General features: G+C 43.0%; 1 protein-coding gene across 1 annotated transcript in view; it reads right to left on the bottom strand.

Annotated features, from left to right (window-relative positions):
* SND1 (staphylococcal nuclease and tudor domain containing 1) overlaps positions 1-25,165 on the bottom strand; it is a 412,208-nt gene that overhangs the window by 177,374 nt on the left and 209,669 nt on the right. The window contains exon 13 of the mRNA XM_081038319.1: positions 3,723-3,833. Within this exon, the coding sequence (XP_080894445.1) occupies positions 3,723-3,833 (111 nt within the window). The remainder of the gene's footprint in view (positions 1-3,722; positions 3,834-25,165) is intronic.

The following is a 25,165-nucleotide window of genomic DNA, read 5'->3' as shown; positions in this document are numbered from 1 at the left end:
AAGAAAAATGAGGATGGTGCAGAAATGATGTGTCACACTCCCAAAAGAGCCCATATGATGTCTCTAAAAAAGAGAACCAAGTTCAGGAGTGTCACCAAGAAGTGTGGACCAGCTGCTCCTAAGTTCTTTTTACTAAAAATACGAAGGACACACTCTGGAGCTTTCAGAACCCTGGACAGAAATCAAGGGCTGTGCAGTGGAGCCCAGGAGAGAAACAAGGCCTGAGTGTCCACACAGCAACGCCAACTTTATCTTGCCAGGACACAAGGTAATAAGGGAGGAGGCAGCTGATGATAGACGACTGAACGAGAAAGGAAAGTCTGCGTGTTGGGAATCGGGGGTTTATTTCTGCTTTAAACAAGAGCGATGTGGCTTCCTCTGGCTGTGCTATGTATGTGCGGCATAACGGGGGTTTCCCAAACTCTGACAGGCATCTCCATGAAGGAGCCTGGAAGGGACAGCAAGTTGAGACCGCTGAGGTGGTTCACGCTTGTTCCTGGCAGGCAGGTGGATGTGCCTGAAAGCAGCAGGCGAGCTGCCCATTGGTATGCTTCTTCCTCTTCCGTCTCACCTGGTCTTCCAATGGGCGCAGAACGTACCACTCGCTGAGCTCCCATCAGATGATCAGAGAGAGGCTGGCAGATCATACCCCCCTTGCAGAAGAAGCAGCAGCTGCAGAGCCCTGAGAAAGCTCATCAGAGGGCAGGCAGCTCCTTTAACCCGAGATGTCAGACGAGTTAACAGGCTGCCCTTTCCCCAAAGCTTGCACTGTTGCCCTAAAAGGATTAATGGCCAAGCAGTGCTCTGGAAAGCGAAGTCAATGGGGGAGCACGTGCACCACTGCCCATATCACGAGTGACAACCAGAGAGGAAAACAGGTATCCAAGGGTCAGGAACCAAGAAATCTGTTGGAATCCACATCCTGGGGTGGGCGTGGGGGTAGGGGTAGGGACTAGAGAGACCGCTGGCCTTGTAATGTTATCTTCAACCACTTATTATTTATACCAAACGAGCTCCAGGACGAATGACTGAGATGAACACAGCAGATGTTGTTAATTTGGCCTTTGCTAAAGCATTAGACACAGTAACTCAAGAAATTTTACTTGGGAAGTTAATTCAAATTGGCTCGGTTCAGTATGCAATCACTGAAGATTAAAAATTGGCTGAAGAATGATAAACAAAAGACAGCAAGTGACAGTCCATGCAGTGAGAGACTTGGGGTCAACACCAAAGCCATCTTGTCCAGGGGCTCTGTTCAGGGCCCAGGAAGAGTAAACAACTTCTAATGAGATCAGCAGAGGACACTACGCTGGGAGGTAGAGGAGGCCCATCGGCGGGGGCAGAGAATTACAAGGCCGAGTTCAACGGGAAAAAATATCGCTCACCCATCTAGGGGAAAACAACGCTAAACTCTGGTAATAGTCCACAGGATGGCAAGATACGGGGCAGCAGAAGCATGTGAAAGGAGCCTTGACATGCTGTACCGTGACCGCAGCGAGGAAGAATGCTAAGTAACTCGAGGAGCACTCTGAGCTGAAGGCAAACCAAAATAAAGCAGTGTCACAACATAGGTGGTCTCCAGGGGAGGTCGGGGTACAAGAAGGGGGGGTACATTTAGCACTGGAAATATTTTTTCATGACTACAAAACCACCACTCCTATCCAGCAGGTGTTCCGGGCTGTCTCAGAGCTTAATTCCTTTCGCTGGGGGTTAGCTTCTAGAAGATGGCACTGGGCCACTGTCCTGGGGCCCGTTGAAGGAAAACGCACTCACATTGCCTGCTGGCCATCTCTCCTAAATCTTTATGAAGTCTGTATGCCTTATGGCCATGTCTCCCAGGCCTGGGGAAGTAAGTAGTCAATTTCTCTCTTTTTACTCAACCTGTAACAGTGCAATGACCCCAAACCAGTTTTCCCACCATCCGTCTGAAAACAATGGCTCAACACAATTATCTGCAGGCAGTTCACTGCTTTAGCAGGTGAGTATCTTGTTCCATTCCTTCAGCTCAAAACCAGTACTAGACTACAGAGGCTGTTTTCTTCTCAAACCCTAAAACTTAAAAACTTTCACTCTGTGCATACTCATTAAACATTAGAGCACAACATAGTAGCTACTTCCAACAGCCTAATAAGAGCTTGTTGCAGCCTCACTTTCCACAGCAGCTATGCAAATGGTTTTCATGCTTACCTGCCAGTCAGAATTAAATATTCACTAGAAGCAGAGCGAACACAGGGAGGAAAATAGGACTCTAGATTCCTTTGCATTGCTAAGTGCTCCTGCTACTCTAGGAAAGTCTAACCTATTTTTCAAGTGACCCCCACTCTCAGCACTGACCCCTCCCGCTTCCCATCTTAAGTGTACTCTAATCACTGTCCATTTCTAGAGGAGCTAGGTTATCAAATAGTATTTAAGAGATGGGTGGCCACATTTCCCACCGTGGGTTCTCTTGGCCCAGTTGGCTTGGTGATAGCATAGGCAGGGAGAGAAAAATGAGGAAATAAGGATTAAGAGAAACACCAATTAGGGATTCTCTACCATATTATTTTATACTGGCCATTAACGTGCCTTAAACTCTTTGTGTCCAAGAATTAGGTCCTAGATCGCAGGGCCTATTAGGAGAGCCCACAGGAAAGAATCCCCAAAACTCTAGCAACCTGACAGACTGATGTCTCTGCTGCCATTCTGTGTGACAGTCTACACATGCGCTATCCATCAGGACGTGACATGGTGTGAGAGGTAAATGTCACATATCAGGGCAACGTTCTGGGCCAAAGAGCAAGAGAAGTGATCTTGATGACAAAGTCTGAACTACAGATAACGATGTGCCCAGACCCATTCCTCCCTTAATTATAGGGCAGAACCTGGCAATCACCAAACGTCTAAAACTGTACAAGTCCTCGGTCGCAGAAAAATGGCTGAGTGAGGCAAGCGCCTGCAACCACTTTAAAACAATGGCCATATCTGGGTTGGGACCAAGCAGTCTGCTGAGCTATCCACGTCAGTTCAGCAATAGTAGCTCAGTTCTTGCTGCTTCCTGGGAAATCTAGGAATCACTCAGCTACCAGCACCACCCAGTGACAGCCGTCTCTGTGAGGAAGAGCCTTGAGGAATGTCACCGGTAAGAAATATTGCCGAGCCGTGCGCATGTCCTTGGGGCAACCAGCCACAGGGATGAAGGACAAAAGGAAAATGTCACAGGGCTTCTCAAATGCTCTCCTGCCAGCTGTCAGAAGTGTGAAAGCAAAACTCATTCCCTAATAAATGTTTTCATTTCCTTAGTACATGACAAAAGGTCCAGAGGTGATAAATGGGAGGGGTTGGGGAGCAGAGGCATCGGGAGGTAGGCACCAGAGGCGAATGTCCTGCCTACACAGGCGCTTCACGGTGAGTCCCAGGAATGACGCTGACAGCACAGAGTGTAAGAGTGTCTAACAGAGTTTCCTCATCTATGATTCAGTTTATAAGGTCCACGTAGGGAGAGCCTATCTAACATACACCGATGACGCAGATTTAAAAAACAGAGGCCCGCACTTAATCAAGGTGAGACAGCAAGTTCGGAGTGTGCTGCTTTTCTTTTTATGGAGGGAAAACTGGGATGAAAGGACACGCGTTTCCTCAGCGTATTAGTTCCCATGACATTCTGCTCAGGGCTATGCAGGACAGTGAGCCAGAACAAAGTGGGGCCGTGGGTCCCCACGTGCCCCGTGTATCATTCATCTCACCTGGCCTCTGCGGCAAGCAGCTCGTCGTAATGAGAGGATCTCTGGTCGTCGTCCTGCCGGTACCTGATCACCGTGGCTAGGCCCTTGCTGACAAGGGCCTCAGCAATGTTTCTGCAACAGAGAAGATAGGTCAGTGAGCACTGGAGGTGCACACGGGGCTCAGTCAACAGTATAATAACAGTTAGCACCTGGAGGTCTTAACGTGTCCTGGCAGAGGGGGGAGCAGCCGAGGATGTCAAGACGAATGAGAGGCGAAGCTAAAAAATCGAAAGAAAACGTGGAATAACAAAGTTCCCCAGCTCAGCATTTTACTGGTTAGTACCATCAGATGCTATATCAATCCATATGTAAAAACTAGCAGAAAATATCTGTAAGAAGCCCACATTCAGCCAGGCTATTTACGGAGTGTAATAAACAAGCCCCTACCCTCAAGAAAAGTCTGCTCTAAAACATCAGGCACACAGATAATAAAAAAATAAAAAATCACATGAAAGCATGACCTAAATTTCTCCAAATCTCCTTTGTAGCTTATACTATCACTAGAAAATGTCTCGTTCCAGTTTGGCAATGTTAGAAACGGGTTTAACGTCACACTTGGCGTGTTTCTCTCCTCATCAGAAGTCCTGACCGTGGCTCTCCCACCCAATAGGGCTGGGAGGAGGTAAGGCAATGAATGAAGGGGGGTGGAAGGGAAGAGGGGGTATTGTGGTGGACTAAAAGTTCTTCAGGAAAAATGGCACAAGATGCAGGCACCAAGAACATCAAATGTGAAATGACCAGCTTTGGAGCACAGTGCTTTTAGGACCACAGAATATTCGGCTTAGAATCCTGCTGAAGTCAATTCTCAAATGTGTTGAATCTTTTCTTCACCAGAATAAGAAAGAGGGTGCCAGTACAAGTGACCTATATTTACTAACGGGAGAAGAGCACATAGGAAACAAGTCTCGGGTGACAGAGGAAGTGGTTCCTTCCCATCCCGGAAAGGAACCTGGATGTGAAGCAATCAAACTGCAAAAACAAATGTTCAAAAATTACCTGTAGCAAGTACTGGAATTTACTGGATTTACTGGGGAAGAGTGGTGCTTATGTCTTTCTTTGTGTCTGTCATAATTACACCAAAGGCCCCCCTCAAACCATCTGGTTAGCTACCCTTTTGGGAGGGGCTATTCTAAGCAATAGGCTACTGTACCATATGTTATGATTAGTGTTGTTTGGAAATGTAATTAACTCTTAACACTCTGGTGTTCTTAGAAACTCAGAGGTTGGAGATACTGGGAGCTGAACTAACTAGTCCACGTGCGCGCTTACCCCTTTTGCTGCGACGGTCGGATATATCTGAGTGACTATTTCCATAAATTTTTATACATAAAAATAATGTCATTTATATACAAAGCAGCTCAAATTGTTATTAAGTGCATAAAATATAAGCTTTTTGGTTTTTTTGTGGATTTCTGACACTTTTTTGGGGAAAAAAACCCAAAAAACTTGAAATCAATTAACGCAGTGAAAGAGTTAAGCTACTTAAGGGTTCTCTTTGTCAAAACCCAGGGACTTACTTTTTTAAAAGGAGAAGTAAAAGGATAATACGTGCGGTAGGGAAAGGAGGAAAGGATGGCATGTGTGGCTGATTCCCCTCATTATGTGCCCCCCTCCGCTGCCGGTTTATCTACTGCCAGCACGATATTAATATCTCCAAACTGCCTCGGAATTAGCACTTCTCAAAATCCACCTCCTACAAAGAGGCTGCTTTGCTGGCCACCCTGTCTCCTGAGTCACTGCACACGCGTGCTGGCAAACGCTGTCATTATCACTGAGTTGGGTTTGGCAGCGTGGTGGCTGCCAACAGCCCCAAGTCGGCAGCTGTAGATAGTGCTGTATGGTGAGAATTTAACGGAGGGTGTCACCATGAACCCCCAACAGGGCAGGAAAGAGCCTCTACCCACCGAGGAGCCAGAGAGAGGACAGGGGGACAACTGCACTGTGACAAGCTAAAATGCCTTAGCGATTTGAAATGCCAGAGAACAAAGACGCATTTGTTATTGCATTTTGAATTACTGCACATTGACATTTTATAGTCGATACATGGGGTCTGGAGGAGAAAGCTGGAATGACAAAGCAGGCAAGGAAAAATTCACACAAACAAGCTTTTATATGAAATGCTAGACAGTCGCAGGCAAAACAGCACAAATGTTTCATGACCCATTCTCGTTAATGCTGCACAAATCAAGTCACAGAGGTAGTGCACACCTGCGTGGCTGGCAGAGACCCACGGGCTCAGTCCTTCCCTAGCCCTTCCAGTTGCTGCCCTCTGCTTGCTGTCAGCAAATGTCCAGGAACCAGGTAAGGCCTCGAGCTCCCAACTCCACATCCTGCCCACTACCTTCCTCTCCTTTCTCTCGGAACCTTAGAGTGTAGGTCATAAATCTATTCGCTTCCTATCCCTAACTACTAACTACAGACTTCCTCTGGAGGAACAGTTGTGCTGGTGGCAGTGAGGAGACTAAAAACATGTGAAATAATAACAACAGTCATTATGGGGCATTTACGTGGAACCAGGCATCTGAATCACATCACTGGGGTTTTCTTCTTGCTGCGTGTTCTCCTGAGAAAACTGACTCACTGTCTATCTTCTGTTGGAAATTATGAGGTCTGAGAGGGCAAGGGCCACCTGTCACGTCCTGTACCCGTGCCTAGCACCACACTTGGCATAAAGTAAACAGCAAACACTTTCTGGATGAAACCATTTAGCTTATGTAGGATACATAACTTTTTCAATGCGGTAAAAATCACAGCACATTTTTATAATTTTGTTTTAATACGGTCTGAAAATTTTGAGATACTCTCTGAACTATCAGAAAAACACCTAATCATTTTGGAAATACAGCATTGGAACATTATTTATTATCCTAAGCATATATTAGCCAAGCTTGACAGGAATAGAATGAAGGACAAAAGCTTTCTACGTATGCTTTTGTCTTTCTCCTCCCCATTGTCTAAGACTTGAATTTAAAGAGAATGAAAGGGAGAGAGGGGAAAATGGAATTAGCCAAGATCCATGTACTTGACTCTCTCATTCATTTCCTTTGGCTGCTCATGAAGGTCAGAAGAGGGTCCCCCTGGCCAAAGATGGCTCAGAAACCAACACTAGTGTGGTGATCAGTTGCTCAGCAAGAAAAGAGGACATTGAATTATGTGCCATGACATTATGCTGCTTTAGACAAATTTATAAGTTCTGCTTTCTTGAGAGTATCAGTAATTCTATTCCAATTATACGTGTCTGGCTTGAATGGATAATTCACAATAAGCATACAAAGAGGGAACTAACAGCCTTGGAAGTCTAATAGGAAGTCATCTCTCTCTGTATCAGCTGGAAACACAAAGAGAATTAGTGCTGGGGTTGAACTGCTTCTCTGAAGTAAAAAGATAAATTTAAGTTCTATTAAAAGTGAACAGTTTCCATTAGACGTGATCAGCTGGTCCTTGTATTAAGTACAACCAACACAGATCTCACACATAGGCCTTCTCCAAAGATCTCTGGTAGCTGAAATCTTCCCTCCCACTCGATTCCACAGCAAGCAGGCTGTTTCATAAGCTCATACTTTCCAACTATAAGGTACCTTTGACACCACAGGGTCCGAATATTCTGCCAGCATGGAAAAAAGGTGTTCTGTGCCCATACATGAGGAAATGATTCTTTAACTAGAGATTTCATTTACAGTAGATAATTGACCACATTTTTGTCAGGCTTCCCCATCTTTAGTCTCTCTACCCCAAGATTGGAAGTAACAAACAATATAATGATAGGTCAGGTAATTGTCTAAAATTACCTAGATTACTTAACAGTGTGCATGTAATTTTGGAACAATCTAAACTTACAGAAAAGTTGCATCTACTGCATGAAGAACAGGCCCTCCATCTTGGAACCATATGAAAGTAAGTAACCGACCTGCTGTACCATCACCCCCAGATACTTTAGTGTGCCTTTCCTACAAACCGAGACAGTTTCCTACACAATCAAAAAACAATGACTGGAACCAGGATATCAGTGTGGACACATTCCTGCCGTGTTTTCCCAAAAATAAGACTCAGGGACAATCAGCTCTAATGGGTCTTTTGGAGCAAAAATTAATATAAGACCCGGTCTCATATACTATACTATACTATACTATACTATACTATACTATACTATACTATACCATACTATACTGTAAGACCCAGTCTTTATAATATGATATGATGATATGATATGGTATGATATGATATAATATAAAATATAATACTGAGTCTTGGATTAATTTTTGCTCCAAAAGACGCATGAGAGCTGATTGTCCGGCTAGGTCTTATTTTCGGGGAAACAGGGTACCACCACAAACCCTACTCAAATCTTGTCAGTTGTTGTAATACCGTACGTAGGAACAAAAGGGTCTAGTTCATAGTCGGGTGTTGCGTTTAGTTGTCACGTCTCCTTAGTCTGGAACACTTCCTCAGTCTTCCTTAGAATACCATGGCCATGACACGTTGGAAGAGTCCAGGCCGGTTCTTTTGGTGTGTCTGATGTTCCACTGTGACCAGATACGAGCTATGCACCTCTGGCAGGAGCAGCACAGAAGAGATGCTGTGCTGTTCCCCTAGCCTCTCATGAAGCAATGTAAATTGACTAACGAAGTTCACTTTGATCACTTGAGCAGGGTATGTCTACCAGGCTTCTCCATTGTAAACTTCCTCTTTTTCTCTTTGTAATTAATAGGTATTTTGTGAGGAGACACTTTGAACTACATAATTTTCAGCCCTCAAACTCTCAAGGTATTCACCTATTTATTTGGATTGGTATAAACTCCTGGAATCTCATTTTATTCAAAGGCTTATGATCCACTACTATCATTATTTATTTTGATGCTGAAATTGCTCCCACTTTGCCCAGTGGGAGGCTGGTCAAGCTGGCTTTTGTGTTCTATGGACAGGTCCCCCCCTATTTTTTCAGCACTTCCCTCTTTCTGGTACAACACGTTCCCGGCTTGTGCTGTTTTCTGCAGCTCTGAAACCAGCCATTTATCTAAGTAGCCCACATTTACATCATGATTTCTATACATTTATTTCTATGTCTATAACTATTGAAAACCATGTGTGGCAGTCATAAAAATGTGCCTCTTGGATCTCTGACTGCAGGAAGCATAATTGAGTGACAGTCCTAGCCGCTGTGCTCGGAAATCCATCACTGTTTCAGCCAAGGATATGCTTCCCACCAGCTGCTCCTAGCCGGTGGCTGAGCACAGCAGAAGTACTAAGGCAGGCCTGTGGCTGAGACTTGGGTCTCCTCTGATGGGCAACTTTGGCTCAAGGACTCCTTGTCAGCTTTGCGGAAACTCTGAGAACTGCCCCATAGCTTAGACTTGTCCAGTTCGATCTTCCTTTCTTCCCTCCCTCCCTTGTCCACAGGGCTAATGCCTGAAGTGCAGTCCAATGGTTCTCCCAGCCCCCTCCAGAGCCCTCGAGAAGAGTTTTCCCCAATTAATCTCTTGCACGTTTAGTCCCATCTTGGCATCAGCTTCTTAAAAAACCTGAACCAACTTACCATGAGTTCACACAGATATCTACAGTCCCGATCCAACACTACAAGGGTTCATTTTAGTTTTCTGCCTTTCCACATTCATCCCTCCCTCCTCTGATTGTGAGAAACCTAGATTCCATTATTCGTAATATTTTTACTTATAAGAAAAACCTTCCCTACATACACATACATTCACTCACTCATACATTCTGTGACTTCCATGATTTGGTGCTAACAATACAGTTAATTTAAAGGGAATATACTACTTAATAAAATAGAACCTGGGTTAAATGGATAAGTATTTCAAAAAGGTGGTCATAGGGCATAATTCTCTCTGTCTCTCTCTCTGTCTCTCTCTCTGTCTCTCTCTCTCTCTCTCTCTCTCTCCCTCTCTCTCTCTCACACACACACACACACACACACACACACACACACACACACACACCTCCCTTTCATTCTCCATCAAAAAGAGAACAGATAACTCCCAATGGCTCTGGCTTATAGATCTCTATCTAGCTATTTGAGCTTAACATTTTCCACTTAAAAACCATCTACATTTAATCAGTCACTGAGGTGCCCATGGAGAGTATAAAAGCAGAATATTTTCCTGAAGGCAAACAACACATGGGAACGTATTCAGAATAAAGCAAGCCCACAAAGAAATACCTCTACAATATCTTTTACTCAAGGCTAAAGGGAAAGGTTGAAAGATAATTAATTGCTCAATTCATTTCTAACCGTCACAGTATCTATAGCAATGGTCCATATCTCACACATGTGCAGGCACATGCACGCACACACACGTGCGTGTGCACATACACACTCGCCACACAATTTCTTTACACTGATTTCAAGGCCCTGTGGTCGAATTTCATAAACTGGGCACAAAACGCACCCCATGGCCATTCACTATGAGAGACCTCGGCTCCAACAAGACACGGGGCATGCAGCCTGGGCTTCTGTCACCCATGCCCCTCCAATGTCTTTTGCTGGAAAACTGCCTCCACTTCCCTTCCACACTGGCTGCCCCTTCTCCACAAGACAGGCTTTCTCACAAGTACTGGGATGGAGAGCCCCAGCTACCGGGATCCAATATAGATTTCTAACATACCAGATGGCTCCTCTCACTTCTCCTTAGCTATACAGAGATGTCCTGCTGTGGGGCTGGGCCACAGGGAAGCTTCAGGATGCAATGACTTTCTTTGCAACGGGGTTAGAGACAAGCAAGGAAGGAGAGGTCACCACGGGACTCAATAAGGATGTAGAAAGCAAGATGGGAAAACTGTTGTCTTCAGGATGGTAGGTCCACTGTTACTCATGTCGTGTTTCTCTGAAAATAAGGCCCAGCCTGACCATCAGCTCTAATGCGTCTTTTGGAACAAAAATTAATATAAGACCCCGTCATCTTTTACTATAATATAGGACCGGGTCTCATATAATTAACATAACATAACATAACATAACATAACATAACATAACATAACATACATAACATAACATAACATAACATAAACATTGGGTCTTATATTAATTTTTGCTCCAAAAGATGCATTAGAGCTGATTGTCTGGCTAGGTCTTATTTTCGGGGAAATATGGTACATATGAAAAATTTGGGCTTTTCACCCCAAAAGATACTAAAAAAGTGGGGAAAATGGTGAAGAGCTAACGGCCCCCAAAGCCTTTCTTCTCTGCGAGTTCACATGAAAATCTCTAATATCCACACTCTTTGAGGCAGGAACCTGACAATTCAGGCTTGAGACAGACTTGGCTTTTTTAGGCTGACAAAATAAGCTTATAAAGGAAACGAGTGAAATTCTAGGTGAGATGGAGCTGAAGACAATGGGCGATAAACAAATATCTTTTATTAAGTTACTGTTTTTCAACCAGGCCTCAAACTGGGAAACATCCTACAGAGCAATAGTAGCCGCTTCTAAGTGCTTGTATGATAATGTCTCCAAGGGGTCGCACGTGACCTTTCCTACCCAGGGGCTTTTATGCTCTTATCTCCAGTGATTGAATTCTCAGGAATCTGGAGCAATGATTTTCCCATTTTTTTCTTAAAATGCATCCAGGCGGTGCTTCCCACATAAGCAAGCAGCACATGTAGACTGGAGATTTTGTTTTAGAAGCACCAGTAATTAGAAACATCAGAGGTGGCGTAACATCCTTGATAGATTTACCAAATCTCTCTCCTGCTGTCTTCCCTATTTTCTCACTTTTCCCTTCAACTCATGTAAAATTCTAAGAATAACTTAAAATCGATTATTTGTATCTTTTTACTCTTATCTTGTCCTTTATCTCTTTAACAAGTCTTGTTTCCAGGATAGTCACCAGCGGATCTGAACAGTGGCTAGAGACTTTCCCAGAATGCATGGCAGATTGAAAACAAAGAGGAGATTCAAATGCCTTGATGTGCCTAGTTAGACTTTATAAACTAGGATGAAATTAGGGGGAAAATCAATGATTAGCTAGGACACATAGAGTCTTAGGGCAGAAAATCCCTGCTCCAGGCTCTGAGAGCCAAAGGGAACTGGTTTTGACAACCCACCAACCCAGCTGTGGTTATACGGAACGGAAGACCTAGCATGACCCCAGAAAGCCAGACTCAAAAACGGACAAGTGTGGAATGGAACTGACCTGAATAGCCTTAGAAGCAAACCAAGCAAAAAAGGCACTCTTCTGAACAAAACTTTCCAATAAGTTTCCCTTCATATTTAATGAGCATTCAATCTATGTACAGGTTCTAAACACAACTGTTCTGCTGAGGAGAGCATTTTCTACGGACTGTAGTTGAAATATGAAAATCAACTTTTGGGAACAACAGACTCTGTCTTCTCTTTGTATATTAGTGAATCCTAATCATTCTTCCTCATGGGGAGGGGAATGTGAAAAGAAAACAATAAAGACTGATATGGACTTACTCCAATCTTAAGAATCGAAAAGGATTCACGGGTAGTAACCAAAGGAGACCAGTAAACAAAACTGGTAGAAATGAAGAAGGGAAGACAGGAGAGAGGAAGGAATGAAAGGGAAGAGAGGGGAAAAAGGAGAGGAAACGACAGAAAAAGTTATTCCATGAAAAAAACTACTGCTTTGTCGAAAGATAAATCCTTGGACCCCACAGCATATGTTCATCCAAAGTTCATTATAAATAACGGGCCTACTTCTGAGCACCGACAAAAGCCTCTCTAGCTTCAGAGCCCATGTCCCACTGAGCACCAACAGCACTCTTCAGTTTGGGAAGAAAAGAAATAAAACCAAACATATCTAGGGACCAGGGTTTGAAAAGATGTCACTTCATACTCAACCGGCCAATTCTCTACTCCCAGGTAGCTCTGGGCCATATCATACCCATGACCTTATTTCCACTCGTGCCTATGTGAGGGCATACCTACCACCCTTGATCTTCTGAAAGAAAAACTGACAGACAGGAATATAAGATAGAAATATAGAGGAGCCCCCACCTTTAACTGCAGGGCATAGGTTCCAAGACATACCCCCACATCCCCACCCCCTGCGGATACCTGAAACCACAGAGAGTCCCAAACCCTATAGGTACTATTTTATTCCCATACATGCGTACCTGTGATAATGTTTCATCTATAAATGAAGCACAGTAAGTGGTTAGCAACAGTAACTAATAAGAGCACGATTATGACGACATCATCTCAGGGGGTCCGTGCTGAAATCTTGCTCTAGTTGCACTGCTTTCTAGTGCATCAATGAGCACGTGTTTTCTGTTCATGTCTTCCACCCGCAAATGTAATGCCTCTTCCGTCTAAACTGTGAACTTATGCACCGTGGCCATTAATTTTTGCAGTGGTCACTGTAATGGCAAAACTAACATGAGTTTCTTTTTCCTTCTTCACACTTTTAGGGTTAGAAGATTCGTTCTTACGGTTGCTCTTAGTTGGCAACCTCGCCATATAATTTGTTTGCTTTTCTTTATTAACTGGAGAACTTTCACCTTCATTTATAGGAAGCACTTTACAGCTTCTGTTTAGCCTATCGGAATTTCCAGCATCACTACTCTCTTGCACTTTGGGGCCATTCAGTAAAATAAGGGTTACTTGAACACACGCACTGTGATACCGCAATAGTGGTCTGATAACCGCGGTGGCTACTGAGTGACTAATTGGCAGGCAGGGAGCATGTACAGCGTGGAGACGCTGGACAAAGGGATGGTTCACAGCCCAGGCACCAGGGAGAGGCACAGCGTGAGATTTCATCACGCATCTCAGAACAGCGCCAATTTAACACAAGAATTGTTTATTTCTGGAATTTTCCATGTAATATTTCGGACCATGGTTGACTGTGCGTAACTGAAACGGTTACGTGGCAAGTGAAACTGCAAATAAGGGAAGGCAAATACTTGGAAGCAGCAGAATTAAACACCTAACTCATTTCATAACTCTGGCTAATGGAGAGAACAGTGTTGAAAATATAGGTCAAAGTGATTTAGAAAAGGAGGGAAAGAAGCTTAACACCAAAGAGCTCTATCAAATAGTTATACTTACTAAATAGACAATTTTATTCTGCCCCCAGGATATGTTCAGTACTGTAACCTTATTGCCACCTCTTATATGATACTTCCATTTATTCAGCAATATCGTGGTTATGGCTTTATACAAAGCAAACTGTGGTATTGTACTCCGTTATGCCAGCTCCTCTCTGAGTACAGGGCACTTCCAAGTCAGCAAAATATCGGAGGGAGTTAGGACAATGACGAACCTTGGCTATATGTATAAGGGGCGCATTAAATGTAAGTTAATGCAACAAAACATATAATGGGCATATTAAATGCAACAAAACAATGCCACCCTCAAATATCTAATATTTTCCCCAATCTCCAATCCTCAATGTAAGACAGAAGAAAAACAGTGAAGGAAAAAAATGTCTGTTTCCCAGACAAGCTGCATAGACTTATCTGATTCTCCCTTATACAACTGGACAGAACGGGGGTGGGGTATGTACTCAAAATGACACTCCTTCTATTAGACAAACAACTTCTTTCCCAGAAGAAGACAAACAGATCCTTCAAAAACAATGAAAATAATCAATAAGTACTGGATCCAGCTTGAAGGAAAGTGTCTAACAAATACGCACCTTCAATCCAGCCAAACTGGTCCACTCATTGCTAAATACACTACGCAGTGACAGCTCCAACTATCTGCAGGACATGTGCATTTGTATGATTCATCATCATGTAGGACTCAGCATTTCAAAAATAAAACTCCCTTCCCTAGAATAAGCTTTTCTGCAGCCTACCAAATCAGCTCATTCTCCTAACGTCTCGTTAGGACCATCACACTGCCGGCCACCCAGGCCTGATGACGCTCTCATTCCCACATCAAATTAGTTGTTGGAACTTTGCACTCAAATCTCCAGTGTTTCTCCCCTGAATGCTTCCTATTCTAGTCTTTCTACTTGTGGCTCCCACTACCTCTCACCTGGACTCCCTCCTGCAACCTCCCTTACCTGGTTTTCCTGCAGTGCTGACCAATCCCAGTGTAATTCTCTTAAAGCAGAGGTCTTGCAAGTAATCCTTGTTCTCAAATCCATCACAATTACAGAAACCTTGTTAGGAATTTTCCATTGTGGAAACAACGTTAAGTTATCATATAGGAAATGATGATGATGGAGGAGAAGGAGCGGAAAAGGGAGAGATGGAGGTGGGAAAGGGGGATGCAGAGTGAGAGAAAGGAGGGGGAGGAGAGAATGAGGGTTAGAAGAAAACGGATTGGGGAGAAGAGAAGGAAGATGAACATTTTTTGAGCACTGTTCTAAATGCTTTGCATTTATTAAACCATGTAATGGTCAGGTGAGGTGGGAATCGTTATCACCCGTTTTACAGATGAGAACCTTGAGGCACAGAAAGGTTACAAAGCTTATAAGTGACAGAGTTATATAGCCAACAGGAAATATAACAGGATATTTCCAGGAAATATAGTTTACATGCATAAACTTGGCACTTCAGTGATGAAAACGATCTTGCTAACAATCCGGTCCAACCCTAAGTTATAAACATCTAATGACAGAACTATTATTTCTTTGATTTTCACTCAAAAGAAAATTTCAGATTTAATGAACATCTACTGAGTGCCAACTACAGCACAGGCACGTTAACACACACTGACCTAATCCTTCTAACCATACATAGGTTGTAAGTATACGGTATTTCTATCTACTTACAGAAAGAGTAAACAGTTTCAGACTTGCCACAAATAATCCTGTTAGTAAGGGGGGCAGCCACAATTAGAAGACAAGACTTTAAAAATAAAAATTCTAAACCCATTTTTCTTTGAACTAAACAGTGCCACAAATTACAGGGTGACAGACCCTAAAGGCATTATACAGTGGAGCCCCCGTTGCCCCTCTAACTCCATTCCGTTAAGTGCCGTTCAATCTTGTGCTTCCGTCCCCCCTCAGCTACCAGCCAAGCCTTGTGTTCTCGCGTCGCTATGCCTCTGGCTGCGTCACTCGTTTGGCACTTACCTTTTACTGCTGTGAATTATTATCTTCCTTTATGTACATAGCTTGTGTTCCCAACTAGATCGTATTCCCTACTGATCCAAAAAGAGCCAAACACTTAGTAGGCACTCAATAAATATTTATTGGCTAACCGACTGATTTCACTCCCTGAGTTCCCAGGGGCTTGCTTCTGTGGGCTGTTGGATGAACACAAAGTAATAATGGACTGAGTCACAGAATTTTTGAGCAGAAAGAGTCCACAGAGATAAACTAATCCAAAACCCTCCATATACAGATGATGACAGACCTAGAGAGAAACCTTGTAGAAATTGTAGAAAATTTTTACAGTTGTCTAAATAAACACAGAGTGACACCTTTACAATGGGCAGCGAAGAGCCTTCTGATTCTCATCCTATGTCCCTTTATCATCCTTTTAAGATTCTATAAAACAGGAATGAATGTATTCTGCACACGAATTATCCAAGATGCCGTTAAAACATTAAAAATTAATTAGCTCATTAAAAATAATCTACCCATATCATATCATAATTTTGATCACTCGAATACTAATAATGCTTTCTAAGATATATATATATATATATATATATATATATATATATATATATATTAGACATTTAATTATAATAATTTGTTGGCCTTCTGAGGATTCAGGGCTTTTTTTCAGGAGAGGAAGGTAGGTGATGACTTTTTTCTCTATATATTCTAACACAAAGTAGAAATGCTCATTGTAGACATAAGCACATTTTTTTCATCCCTGATTTTCTCTGCTCCTCTTTCCTTAGAGAAAATTAACAGTTTACAAAAGAGCAGTGTGAGGAGCGTGGATAAAAGTGTGAGGTGAAACCACCCTCAAGCACCTCTCCCTCAGTAATAGTGAAGGGAATGAATTGCATCTGTAGAGTCAGTCAGTGACTTACTCACTGTGGAGGCTCGTTCCCCAACCATCACCTCCAACTCCTCAATGAAGTCACCTATCTAGGAGAGAGGTCCCGTGACAAAAAGTTGATGGCAGTCATTGCATACTTTTGTGCATAATCTAGTCTTTACACATGTGTTTGCAAACCAAATATTTGCATGTTAAACAGTGGATGTAAGGGGCAACTGCCAGCCTCGTTTCTACACAGGGTAATACCCCATTGTTGGAGCCTGCACCATGGAATATGAGAATCATCAGATGCACACCCCTGCCCTGTCCCTGGCAGCCAGTGTACAGACACTCTGCCAATTAAACGCTCCTGCCTCAGGAGTGAAGCAACAGACAGGAGGCGGTCAGGATTCATTTACAGTGGAGTCTTGCCCCAGGGGAAGGACTGTGTAGGTGGTGATGGTGGGGTGCCTAAGGAAAGACAGTGATTCTGCTTCCTGCTTCTCGGCCCTTGGAGCTGCCCTGGTCCCCATCTATTCTCCAAGTCTGACACTCCAGTCTCAGGTCAATTCTCTCATCTACTTAGAACTTCTCAATCTATCTTCCTCTTCTTTAGGACAGGCAGACTTGTTGTTGTCCAAAATCACCCTAATGGACTTAACTGACTCTTACATTATGAGATTGCATTCTTAAGAGTTTTTTTGGCGGAAAAAAGTTACTAAGGATGGGTTATATAGGTCACAGTTTCCTCTAAACCAGGAAACCAGGGAGCCTACGGCCAGGGTGAGAGGTAGATACCATAGTAAGGCTTCCAGAAGTCTGTAGGCTCAGCAAAGGCCATCCAGGGTGTTCTCTTTTCAGAGTCCCACTGTGTCACTCAAATGCCACCCCCCCATCACAGATCCAGGCAGGTGGTAGAGCTGCACTTAGTCTTTAACCTTTTGCTGAGGCCCAGTCACCGCACTACTGGCTGAGTAAGGAGTTTTAACAGTAGGACCTCTACCTAAGCACTTGATGCTCAGTGAGGTTCCCAAAACAACCTACAACCCAACAGTTCCAGCCAGCTATGAAAAAGAACTACCGGAGAAGATGGGCAGTGAGATAAGGATGGCTTTGAGAATTCTGCCACTGGGTGAAGAATAAAAGCCAGTTTAGGAATATCCATGAACATACTAAAGTATGGAATACATGGAAGGTAAATATCTTCAAGTCAAGAAAACATGTATTTATATGTTTTTACAAAGATTCTGATTCAGGTGTCAGGATCAATTATATAAGAATGAATGAACAAGGTAAGTGTGAAGTAGATTTATTGTCAATGAAAGAGATATTATATCCTCCTAGTTATTTCATTTGAATTTCTAAACAAAAAAGATACCTCAACTACACTCATTTCCTTAATGGAAAAAGTAAATCAGAGGCAGTAAACTGCTTATCAGTTACAACAATTTCATATCTTTGGGGACCAAAAACATATTCAATCCTAGTTTAATTTATTTGTTTTGTTTGTTTTTCAAAATGCACACAAGAGGAAACCAACTTTCTTCAAAAAAACAAAGCAAAACAAAAAACATTCACAGTATAGTAGTTATTTTTAAAAGGAGGGTCTAATACAAGATATTATCTCCTACCAACACTTTAGTGGGGGAAAAAATCTTCATCTAAATTATAAAACGTGAGTGAAAAGACAGAACACAGTAAAACAGGAAAGTTAAGAATAAATGTCGATCAATTCTCCTTCAACAGAAGAGAGAAGCGACACACAGCGTTTATATTTATTCTTCAGTAGTGAAAGCCGCTTCACGTTGCCCACTTCCTCCAGCCCTTGGTGGCCAGAGAGAGCAATTAGGAGCTCACTTCATAAAGAAGTCACGGCACAGAGCAGCCATTCAGGACAGAGGGTCTGGGTCCTTAACCAGCTCCCTGGCTGATTAAACTCTAGTAAAGGCGCTAAGCCTGTATCCGTTTCTGAATCGGTAAAATGCGGGGGCAGATCTCAATGTGCTACAAAATAGGTTCCAGCTCTGATATACTCATATTTTTAAAATGAACTGGCACTTACTGATCAATAGCCATGCATATTCGAGATACCTTCCCCTTTCTATCCATATCTTTATATAGCACTAGATGATAGGATCTGAGGCGGTCTAGATTATGTATCATTTCAATCAGTATTAAACACACCTTCGGGTTTACACACATCTCTGGCTGTGATCTGTGGAGCAGCAGGCACGTGATTCCAGTCCTGCACAAGGGACTGCGAGGGCCCTAAGCTCTCTGCACACGCACGGGTGGTACAGGGTGGGAGGAATTTACGAGAAAATATGTATTCTCCTCAACTCTTTAATAACGTCCACCATTTCTCCCTCTCTCTCTCTCTCTCTCTCTCTCTCTCTCTCTCTCTGTCTTTTTATGGAGGGCGCAGCTCACTGTGGCCCATGTGGGAATAGAACCAGCGACTTTGTTGTTATCAGCACCACGCTCTAACCAACTGAGCTAAATGGCCACCCCAATGTCCACTATTTCTTTAAGATATGACGCATTACCCAAATGCTCTGGAATATAAACAACAGAATGGAAGAGTAAGCAAATAAAAGATATGTAAGATATTTTCTACCAGGAAAACGAACGGTCAAACTTTTTGTTTTAAAGATTTTATTGGAGAAGGGGAATAGGACTTTATTAGGGAACAGTGTGTACTTCCAGGATTCTTTTTTTCCAAGTCAAGTTGTCCTTTCAATCTTAGTTGTAGGGGGCGCAGCCCACCATCCCTTGCAGGAGTCGAACCGGCAACCTTGTGGTTGAGAGGACACACTCAAACCAACTGAGTCATTCGGGAGCTCAGCGGCAGCTCAGCTCAAGGTGCCGTGTTCAATCTTAGTTGCAGGGGGCGGAGCCCACCATCCCTTTGCGGGACTGGAGGAATTGAACTGGCAACCTTGTGGTTGAGAGCCCACTGGCCCATGTGGGAATCAAACCGGCAGCCTTCGGAGTTAGGATCATGGAGCTCTAACCGCCTGAGCCACCAGGCTGGCCCAAGAGTCTAACTTTTCAATTCTTCATGGGCTAGTTCCTTCTACTTTGGCTAAGGACTTCATCCAACGACAAGAAACTGACTTATGTCATTAGTAGAAACGTATTTAAAGGACTGATTAGAAGTAGAATTGACATTTAACAGGAATTTATTACATTTCTTATTCCTCTGTGGTGCACTAGATTATGTAAACTAGGAAGTTTACTTCTGCATGTATCTTCTCACTGAAAGTAGTGAAAAATCAGACTCACCTTCATATTTACATAGTTTTCCAAATACTGTTTGACCTACCAAGCTTATACTTAAGAAATATAAGTAGCAGCAATATGTCAAAAAAACAATTATGAGATGTTTCTTGAGTAGTCCTTGTGAGACTACAGAAGATTACTGCACAGTAAGTATTAACAAAAGAGGTGTACTGCATTACCACAGAGGAAAAATCGGAAAGACTTCATTCATTATAATCACAGAGTTTAGAGCTGAAAAGATCTTATTGTTCTACTCCAATTCCCTCATCTTACAAATGGCTGATCTGAGATTCAGAGTCATTAAAAACTATTTAGTGACTGACCTGGAATAGAACTCGGGTCTCAAGTAATAAAAGAGGCATCCTCCCCCCCATGACAGCCTGCGTCCACTTTCCGTATACAGACTGGAAAAACTATTCATACACGCAACACCGCAGATGGCTCTCAAGGGCATTATGCTAAATGAAAAAAGTCAACCTCAAAGGATCACACACTGTACAATTCCATTAATATAATGCTCTTGAAATGACAAAATTATAGAGATAGAAAGCAGATTAGTGGCTGTTAAAGATGATGAGAGGGGAAAGGCATGAGGGAGAGCTGTGATGGCTGAATAGTTTTCCATCTTCATTGTGGCGGTGGTTACCTGTATCTACACATGTGATAAAATGGCACAGACCTGTATGTACACACTGTACCAATGCCACATTTCTGGTTTGGATACTGTACTATAATTAAGTACGATATAACCATGGGGGCGGATCTGGGGAAAGGCACACGAGGTGGACCTCTCTGTATTACCCTATGTGGCCTGCTGGCCCCGTATGCACCTTGCTGACCTCATCCCTCCCCGCCCCCCACTTCCGCTCCTGCATCTCCAGCCAGAACGCACTCTATCTCAGCACGGTTGTACCACTGGACCTCTGCCACTGGTGTTCCCTTTGCCTTTGAACCACTTGCTCCTTCACCTCATTCAGCTCTTGGTCCTGTCACCTTATCACTGAGGCCCCCTGACTCCCGTACTGAGAATTTCCATCCTCCTAACTCTGGAATACTTCCCTGCACTTCCTTACCTTTATTTTCTCTATAGCACTTTGACTGTCTACATATTTTCTTTGTTTATTTTTTTGCTACTATTGTTATTAAAATGTAAGCTCCACAGAAAACCAGATTTCTCTCTACAGTGTTAAATGCTTTATCCCCAGTGCCCAGGTCAGTACCTGGCACATCATGTGCTCAGTAAAGACTCTGAATAGACAAAAGCACAAACACCAGTGTAGAGAAGTAAAACACACCTGTGCTCATGTGGCTTCAGGAAAAGGTGCTGTTAGGGATTACACATAAATGAAGTAGAGTGTCATTTGGATTTGCAATCATGAGACCTTGCTTTCAATTCTGGCTTTAATTAAATGAAAGTTGAGAAAAGACACATTTACCTTTTAAGCCCTATTTTTCTGTTTATCATACCAAGGGGATTAAACTGAAGAATCTCTAGGGTCCCAGACAAAGCTAACGTGCTGAGTGATTCCACGGCACAGGGCACCCACACTTCAGGTCTAACTCAGGCGAGCCTAGAAATGAGATAAACCATGGGAAGCCATGGAGGGTATTTCAGCAGCTATTAATTCAGAGATCCTCTCTGTGACAAAAACTGTATTATGCACTGGGGGGGGGGGGAGAGAAAGAGAGAGGGAGGGAGGGGAAAGGAGGGGAGGGGGAGGGGGGAGGGGGAGGGGGAAGGGGAGAGAGGGAGAGAGGGAGATTGATTGATTTGTGACCCAGTGTTGTAAGAGCTGAGGAAACACACACATGTGCAATGAGGATCCTGATTGGACAGGGCACCTAAGGTAAAGCTTCCAAGATGTGAAGTGCTCAAGGATGAGTAGGAGCTAGCTAGCTAGGGAAAATATATGTTCCAGGAAGAGAGAGCAGACTGACTTCAAGAATAATGAGGTTCAGTTGTATTTTACAGAAATGATAGAGGAGAGCCAGGCAGTGTTAAATATAAACACGGAGAGGTAGGCCAGGGCCAGATCCTAAGTTTGCATGAATCCTAAAGGCTGTGGGACGATTAAGGAAGACTTTTAAGACTTTTAAGGAGAATAATAATCAGATTTGTGTTTTGGAAAGTGAATTGCAGCAGTCGTGTGAAAAATGGATCAGAAGAGAGCAGGACTACAAACAGGAAGGTCAGTAGGGAGACTGACAGCATATATCAGGCAGTGAGAAGAGAAAGGCTGGAATAAATCTGAGATAATCTGGTATGAAGAGTGAGAGAGGAGATAAAGATGACACTTGGACTTGTGGAATAAAAGACTTAGTAAATGATGGCACCATCACTCAAGATGGGATCATTTGAGGAAAGGAATCGCTTTTAAAGGGGAGTTCATGAGCTCAGTTTTAGCCATACTGGGTTTTAGTATCTAAGAAGCAATGCAAGTGAGGGGTTGGACATATTGGTGAGGAGTCTGGTAGGAAGGACTGGGCTAGAGACCCAGACTTGGGAATCAGCATCTACATGAAAACTGAAGCAACGGGATGAATGAGATCACCCGTGGAGACTGAGCAGAGGTAAGAATGGCAGAACAGAAGCACAGATATTTAAGAAGCACTGAAAAGCTGATAAGGAGAAATCAGAGTGGTCTAAGGAAATCCAGTCAAGTATGGTGTGCTAAAAAGAAAGGGGAAAAAACCATTTTGAAAGAGATTGTGGGAATCTTAAATACTGCGGACACATCAAGTCCAAGTAAGGACTGAGAAATGCCCTTGAGGGGAAGCACTGGTCTTCTAGGTAAGCTCAGTTTCAGCAACGTGGAGGGCTCAAAGCCAGATGCGAAAGGGATGAATAGCAAGTGGACACAGAATTACAATTTCTTTGAACTCTTCTAATTAACTTGACTATGAAGAGAGGGCAAGAAGAAATGTACATATAATAAGAGAGAGGATTTAAAAATGATCATTTTAAGAGTTTAGTGAAAAGGGGATAACTGATGGCATAAAATCCCCAGGAGATCAAAAGAAAGAGAATTCAGAGCATGTATGTAGAAAAACGTTTGGAATGAGGGTGAAATCGTCCACAGAGATAGAAAGGCAGGAGATAAGAAAGAAAGCAGGAGGAAGACAAGTTTTGGGGCTGAGAGAACAAGAAGTTAAAGGCATTTTCCTGATAAGTAAACCCATATTTTCTCCATAAAGTAGGTGATGAGACTGTCTGCTGAGATTAAGCGGAGAGGGAACAGAGTGGGGGGGGGGGCTTGATTGAAGATGGTAGTGAAAATCTAAAATAGCTGTTGTGGTGGTGAAGGAACAGCATGAAAATAGCATTTATGGAAAATTAATCCAGCCGCATTATGCAGGGAGAAATGGAGATGGGAAAACCTGAAGTTACAAAAGGCACATCTAGAAGGTTACTGAATTAATTAGGATCTGAATTGTTGAGTCCATGGAGGAAAGTGATGGCAAAGGTAATAGGGAAGAATTGATAAGGGAATTCTTTAACAAATAGACAACTAACCTACCACACCTCCCCAACTAAGCTGCTTCCTCCCAAGACCTCAAGTGTCACCAAGGCAGGATCAGACGTCCTCGCTTATTTCAGCTCCTGATGGGAGTTTGTCCCCGACTTTTAGGCTTCCCGCTCCAAAACGCTGGTACTGCTTCTTGAACCACGTTACCGACGCCTTAGGCCTCATGGTCACGACTATTTAAAGCACACCTAGAAAGATATAACCTGTACAAACTATAACTAATCCTGATGGAGGTCCAGTCAACCTGACCTCAGTCTGGATTCTCAGCTTTTTTCTAAACTCACTATGTCACAGACTGATAATGAAAAAGGAATAGAATCAGTTGAGAAGACTGTAATCTACTGAGGACTACAAAGTTTGGTCCACCCCATTGCCTGGGGTGCTTTTTAATAAGCTACACAGGTAATTCTGGGGCAATTGAAGTGGGAAAGCTGGTTTTTTAAATCAGCATCAGTGTTAAACTTGTTGGCTTTGAAATGAGAGTAGGACATAAATATGGAAATGGAAAGCAGGTATGTGGTAAGTTGGGAATAGGGATAAGCAAAGAGAAATCAAAAGGTGATGAATAATCATCGGCACATATAGAATAGGGGAAGCTATGAATTAACAAAATATCAAAGGGAAATCATTTAGAGAGAAAAATATGGCAGGATCAAGACTGACCCTTGATCAGGTAAAGCCAAAGAACTTAATTATGTCTTTTTTAAGAAGAAGTATTATATCAAAGGCAAGGTATGGTGCGTAGAAAGAAGACATCCACCTTCCTGCTCCTCATTCTGTCTCTGAAGTTCATTTCTAAAGATGGACAATCCACAATATTTTTCATATCTGTATGGAATCTGTTCTCTGAAGAAATATACAATACAGTAATATTTGGAGCCACACTTACCTAACCTACATCCAATCTTCATCTTCTTACATTAGCCAAATGGAGAGAAACCACCCCAAATTCTTCATAGACAGGAGCAAAGAGGTCCAGTAACTTAGGCGGGGCCATGGCCAAGAATATGTAAACTGCAGACAAATTCAAGAAACCCAACATATGTGCATATGTCCTCAGAGGACACACTCATGTAGTTGCCAGAAGCATTTCTCTCTCCATGGAATTCCTGCCTGACTGCTGATCGGGGTGCGAGCTAATTTCCCCCATGGTGGATGGTGCCGCTGAGATGCAGAATTCTCCACCATCTGTTACCTAGAATTAGCATAATGACAGATTATCTAATCCCTTGCATTTAATAGATACAAATGGTACTCTGACAACACCCGCTCAGTCATGCCCTCATTCATGTGGTCTATCCCCACCCTATAAACATCGGTCTTTCCACCCTGCTGGTGACGGATCTGTTCTGGAATTTACCACCAGTCTTGCTGAAGAGTCCAGGTGCTTCATCATGAGAAGCTTTCCTATCTCATTTTATTTCAGAGCTGGAATGCAGCTGTTATTGCAGATGCAACTGAAAAGGGGCATGCTGAACAAAAAGAAAAACCGTCTCTAGGAGACCAGCAAAATGCTATGCAGGGCAGTGTCCTCTTAAAGGAGATCAGGTTGGAAATTTGAACAGGGTAAGATTATGTCAGTACTGATCTGGTGAGAATGACAAAAGGGAGAAAGGCAAAACAAAGAAATCAGAAAATTAAATGGGTGGCAAGTAATAAAATTCTAACAAGTAAGACTGCTGTTTTACAGCACTGGGTAGCAAGATGTAGGCAGCACACAAAGCACATT

Source organism: Rhinolophus hipposideros, assembly GCF_964194185.1.
Source record: "Rhinolophus hipposideros genome assembly, chromosome: 25".
NCBI lineage: Eukaryota > Metazoa > Chordata > Mammalia > Chiroptera > Rhinolophidae > Rhinolophus > Rhinolophus hipposideros.
Note: the sequence above shows the minus strand (reverse complement) of the source record. Positions and strands in the feature narration are given on the sequence as shown.